The sequence below is a fragment of the Saccostrea cucullata genome, unplaced genomic scaffold (assembly GCF_032062105.1).
Source record: "Saccostrea cucullata isolate Sc308-1 unplaced genomic scaffold, CSIRO_AGI_Scuc_v1 ctg150, whole genome shotgun sequence".
Lineage (NCBI taxonomy): Eukaryota > Metazoa > Mollusca > Bivalvia > Ostreida > Ostreidae > Saccostrea > Saccostrea cuccullata.
Window position 1 is genome coordinate 129,525 of NW_026927183.1, and position 5,796 is coordinate 135,320.

The 5,796-nt window shown below is 36.1% G+C and overlaps 1 protein-coding gene across 2 annotated transcripts; it reads right to left on the reverse strand.

Moving 5' to 3' along the window:
• Positions 1 to 1,275: 1,275 nt before the first annotated feature.
• LOC134273677 (pyrin-like) lies at positions 1,276 to 5,796 on the reverse strand. 2 transcript variants are annotated; one of them, XM_062755883.1, is made up of 2 exons: positions 5,720 to 5,796; positions 1,276 to 3,215 (listed from the first exon to the last, which is right to left on the reverse strand). In XM_062755883.1, the coding sequence occupies exon 2, from the start codon at positions 3,176 to 3,178 to the stop codon at positions 1,517 to 1,519; it is 1,662 nt and encodes a 553-aa protein (XP_062611867.1). In that variant the 5' UTR covers positions 3,179 to 3,215; positions 5,720 to 5,796; the 3' UTR covers positions 1,276 to 1,516. The 2 variants fall into 2 exon arrangements, with proteins under 2 accessions (XP_062611867.1, XP_062611866.1); XM_062755882.1 differs by having other exon boundaries at positions 1,276 to 3,228; positions 5,720 to 5,794.

Genomic DNA, 5,796 nt, shown 5'->3' on the forward strand with positions numbered 1-5,796 from the left:
GCCTGGGTGCCCTTTTTTCCAACAAATGCCTTAGAAACAAGATTTGTTGTTAGACACTATGCGCCCGGCGGAAACGAAGTTTGAAGAAAACTATTTTTAGCATACAGGTCACAGTCAAGGTCACAAGATCATTGACATGGGTGCCATTTGAAAGAGCTTTTAAAATTAGTGGAGTAGGCACACCAAATAAGAAGTCTCTATCTCTCATGGTTCAAAACAATGGCGAAGGTTAAAGTTGACAGACAGACAGACGGACAGACAGAACAAAAATAATATGCGCCTCCGATCTATCAATCCAGGCGCAAAAAAATATGCGTTAAATGTTCCAACAGTCTCCCAAAAAAACAATTAAACGTTTTAACAAAATAGATTTGATAAACTTGCTTGATGAAAGACGAAGCATAGGTGCACTTGTTATAGCCGAAAAATAAGACCAGTAATAAAAATATAGAATAAGAGAAAGAGTTATCATTTTATGGCAAAGAGAAGCAACAGCTCCTAACATGTTTCATTAATTTTCATGTATTTCGATAAGTCCATTTAAAACATACCCAAATGAAGGACTAGCAATGGTAACTTTTAAGTTCAAATTGCACGAATGAAATATATATGTGGAGATAACGAAGAGTATTCCAGCTCAAAAGTCCATTAAACATTACAAAATAGCAGCAAACAGGGACCTCCAAACATCAGAGGTGGGATCAGGTGCCATGGAGGAGTAAGCATCCCTTGCCAACTGGTCACACCCGCCGTGTGATCCTTGTCATGTTCGGGAAAGAAACGGAAAAATTTTAATCCATGGAAAACTCTGTGTGCAAATAATGGCCTAATAATCAGTATGAAAAAAGTGTTTGCTGACAAGGTCATTGTTACAATGTATTGACAATAAGACTAAGGAAATGCCTTTAAACAAGACTTGGCATCATTGATTTTGTTCCTTTCATCTTGACCTTGAGTTTGTCCCATCTAAAAATTTAACCTTGGCTATAACTTTTGAACAGCTGTTATTGGGCTTTCATATTTCACAGGTATATTGATTATTCACTGAATCAGATACAAGTCCTTCCTTTGGACTCGACCTTAAAAATACTGCTGAAGGGATTCTGAGCACCTTATTCACCCACCTTCTCTGGCGGAGCCACTGATAAAACTATTTCTCCAAACAAAAAATTTCCCTTAGCAGAACTTAAAAACAAACAAACAAAATTGTTATTATTACCAGATGTATTATAATATTTGTTTAATATATTTCATACATCTTGAAATTTCAAGTTAACAAAAAATATTGTTTACAAATGTACATGTAAGATGTCTCGTTTCTGCTATATTAAAAAAGTTTTTTATTCATTAATAGAGCATTCTCCATGTTCTCTGTGTGAGTTTTAGTTTCATCTATGTCCTGCACAACTACAAAGATGCCATCTGTAATGTACAACATGAGGCTTACTTGAAGTATACACCTTATCTTAGTCTCTGGAGTCTGAAATAGATCTCATTCACAGACGCATCAAACAAGTTACATGTATTTTATTTTCTTCACTTTACCACTGGAGAACTCGGTCACAAAAAGATTGTCTCTGGTGTCTACACATAAACCCCAAGGGAAGAGTAGATTACATGTATAAATGTACCGGATGAACTGTCCGTCCTGATCTATGACGTGAATACAGTGGTTGTCGAAGTCTGAGGTCAGTATTTGACCCTGGTTGTCTGTTGTGATGTCACAAGGATCAAATATTTTCCTGTTAGTTGAGGAATGGCGCCCAGTGTACCTAAACCTGAGTTTCCCTGCCTTATTAACCACCACTACTGCATGGGCTGTATTGTCTGCAACACAGATGTCCATGTTTCGGTTCTCACTGATGTATTTACTGAGGCACCCTGTAGAATAAAGACGTTGGCCTTTACTATCATACTGAATGGTTTGTATCTCAGTGGATCCGGAGTATCGCACAACTTTTGAATGTCCTCCAAAATCACTGAGCATGGTAACAAGTAGGCCACCAGAGGAGCTACAGCAGAGTCTGTAGGGTTTCCACCCACGCAGTCGGATCACTTCCTGTATCCAGTTATTCTTCAGTATGTTGACAGTTCTTGTGTCGCGGTCGGTATACACTAGATCTCCTGTCTTTGTCACAGCTATATCTCTTGGATAGTTCCCTGACATGGTTTCCACTGACATCAGTAGCTTGCCCTGGAGGTTGTAGAGTTTCATGTTACTATCTTCTCCACATGTCCAGATTTCTTCGTTACTGAGACAAGCTACGCTGTACAGTTGTCGATACTTCACATTTATGGTGGTGATGAGCTCAGGTTCTTCAAGCAGTGGTCTGACTGGTGCTTCTGGTGCCTCCAGTGTTTTGCCCTCTGCAGCTGTCGTGATGGACAATACTGACAGAGAACCAAACATTTGATGGAGCTGTTTTGTGTTGACTGGTTGAGAAGAGAAACTTGGTAACACAACATTGACACTAGGTGGTAAATTTCTAAATTCAGCATTCCTGGATTTGTACACGGAGGTTCGGGAGACATCATTGGAGTCCAGCGTTTTCTTCAAATCAACAATACTCTGTTTGACATCAGAAATTATCTGTTTCATTTCATTTTCCTGTTTACTTAGAGCAGCCAGGTGTTTGGTTTTCATCTCCTCAATTTCTGACTTCCGTTCATTCACAATGATGTTAATATCACGGTGCAAGTCTTCTCCCTGTTTGGAGACTGCCATTGTTAGCTTCTCGTAATGTTTTACCAGGTTAGCTTTTCTTAACTTTATATCAGATGCCCTTTCTTCATAAGTAGGGTATATTCTTTCTTCTAGCTCATTCAAATCCTTCTTTAAATCTTCTTTTTTGGAGCTGAGTTTCTGTAGAACATCTGTGATTTTATGCCCATGATGTTTCCCAGAGGAGATGCAGACAGCACAGACAGGAATGTCACATTTGTCACAGTAGAGTTCACAATATTTCTGGGTATGGTTTGGACATTTAGGCTGACTAGGAGCAATAGTTCTGTGTTTGTACGGTACAACATTGTGTCGTTTAGCTGAATCGGAGAGGTGTATTCCAACACAGACAATACAGAGATTCAGATGACAGAGTTCACAATGACTCTGTACCACGGCGCTCTGACACAGGTCACAGAGGAGGATTTCCTGGGCACTGTAGCGGGGGTCCATCATAGGGGGTCGGTCACATAATCAGATGACAATCAGGACACTGTACATAGAATCTGAAAAAAATTAAGTATATAATTATACAGAACTTAAATCAATAAATATTTTGGATTAAAAGTTTGTATGATTTTCAAAAAGTAAAAAAAAAAACTTTTAATTTCAGACATATCCTTTAATTCAGATATTCTTCAATTATTTAATGGGTCTTTGTTTTTTATGCCCCCCATTGGAGAAGTCTGGGGTATATAATTTTTACCCTATCCATCCATCTCTCTATTTATCTGTTTGTATGCAAAAAATTAACCTTGACTATAACTTTTGACTGGGTGGGGCTATGGCTTTAATATTTCACTGGTTTATTCCTTGTGGCAAGACCAGACCTGTTTACCCATAGCGTTGTCTCTCAGTATTTTTTATTAGATTTGTCCGTGAGATTTATCATTTGCCAGTAAGATTTTATTTTCCATCAATTTTACATACATTAATGGAGAACAACTGCTTTTCTGATTACTTAAACATGGTTTAATGACATGGTCTTCATCATTTTATCTTTTTTTAGTGATTTAAAACTCGCGTGAAACTGAGACGGATCATACCGAAAACTAACTGCTCAATTCCAAACAAATGTATTTCTGATTTCCGTATTTTCATAATAGCAAAATGTGAGACATATTTTGGACTAAAGATCCGTCAAAAATACGACAAAATCATAAGGGTAAACAGGTCTGCAAGACCTTTCTTTGGGCACCAAATTTGACCTCTTGACCTTGGATTTTGACCCACTTTTACAAAATATATTTACACTTTAACCTTGGTCATAACTTTTGAACAGATGGTACAAGTGCTTTCATCCTTCACATGTGTATTCATTGTGACAAGTCCTTTCAGTGGGTATAAATATTTTTATATTGACCTTAAAGTTTCATCCACTTTTTAAAAACTTTAACCTTGACCATAACATGACACTTTTTAACCAAAAAAGGCATCTCTATTGCTTGGATAGCTGTCCCTCACTGGAAGTGCGATGAGGCATGATGGTGTCCAGTCAACTCGTACCAGACCAAGTCGTGCACAAACCGAGTTGTACACAAAAAAGTCAACTCGTACACAATTCAGAAGTCAACTCGTATACAAATCAGAAGTCAACTCGTACACAACAATTTATTTACAACTGTTAGGAATTATTTTTATATGAATAGTGTATAATCTAGAAAAAATAAAATAAGAATGAAGAGAAGTGTTAATTTTTGGAATTATTTCATATATACTTTAAATAATGGTTTAACATTTTAATAACTTCCCTTGTTAGGTCTAAGGAATTCAAACCATTATTGTTAAACCAACACAAGAGCGGCGGTTTCTTGGATCTGCGACAAACACTAATTATGATATGCTCCTAATTTGGTCCAAATTTCTCCTTTCTTTTAACTTCAACATGGTGCGAGAGACGTGTTGTTTTTCCTGCTGTAAAACAAAATTAAAAAAAAAAATTTTCTAAGTCCTACTAAACATGCTAAACAGAGTGCGCTGGTACGATAGAGTCCTTTTAAGTTTTTAGTACGCTAGTAAATATTTATAATTTAATGCAATTAAAATGTAAAATTTATGTATTAAAATATTGTTGTGGTGATGTTTAACAATTAGAAATCTAATTTAATCAAATTGATTATGTCGTTTAAGATATAAAATTAAATCCACAGAATCGAAAAATGGACCTCTCATTTATGTATCAAATAAATATTTATATAACAAAAATATGTGGGGAAAAAATCCATCTGCACATATGGTTTAGGTAAATATTCAGACTGAGAGGCATAAAAAAGATTGAAATGTACAAGAAAAATCTTTGTGTACAAGTTGACTCCTTAATTTTTGTACACTAAGGAAAACTATACCTTAAATCACATAGGAAAACCATTAGTTTGTGTACGAGTTGACTTCTGATTTGTGTACGAGTTGACTTTTTTGTGTACGAGTCAGTTTGTGTACGAGTCAGTTTGTGTACGAGTTGACTGTAAACCGGCATGACTAAGCGTGATTGCCTTGCTTTGTGCTTTATTACCAATCAATTATCTTGTTGACCAAAAACTGCTTTTCTTTGTTAAAGTAGCTGCTTAATCACAGATTAGCTGCCTGTTATACATAGCCCCAAAACTTTTAGATCGTTGATTGCAATTGCGCAAAAGGAGGAACATTTTTAAAAGTGGGTTTTTGGTGAATTGTTTTCAGCCCATTTCAAAGTTGAAAACTAATACTGCCTCATTATGCGACTTCTTGTCTGCTTTTCATTAAACAGAAATTTACTCTGAAATAGCTAAATAATGCTATATTATATAGGTAAATAAAGTTATATAGGTAGATTTAGCTATATAGCTAAATATAGTGATTTTCCTGCACCTGCTGATTATTACACGTTGCCCTCGAACATGTCAAACCCAGTCAACAATATTGCATTTAAAGTCTTTTGCATGAAAAAAAAACCCCAATTATGAATAGTTCACTACGTCATGTTTTACATCTTATTACATGGATAATCAGGTTATTTACCTAGAAAATGAAGGAAGATGCAGCAAAATATATAAATTATAACCATCAGTCATCACGATGCCCAATATTCGCGCCAA

Excerpts from the sequence above, each read along its gene's own strand:
- LOC134273677 (XM_062755883.1), bottom strand. The coding sequence starts at position 3,178 with ATGATGGACCCCCGCTACAGTGCCCAGGAAATCCTCCTCTGTGACCTG.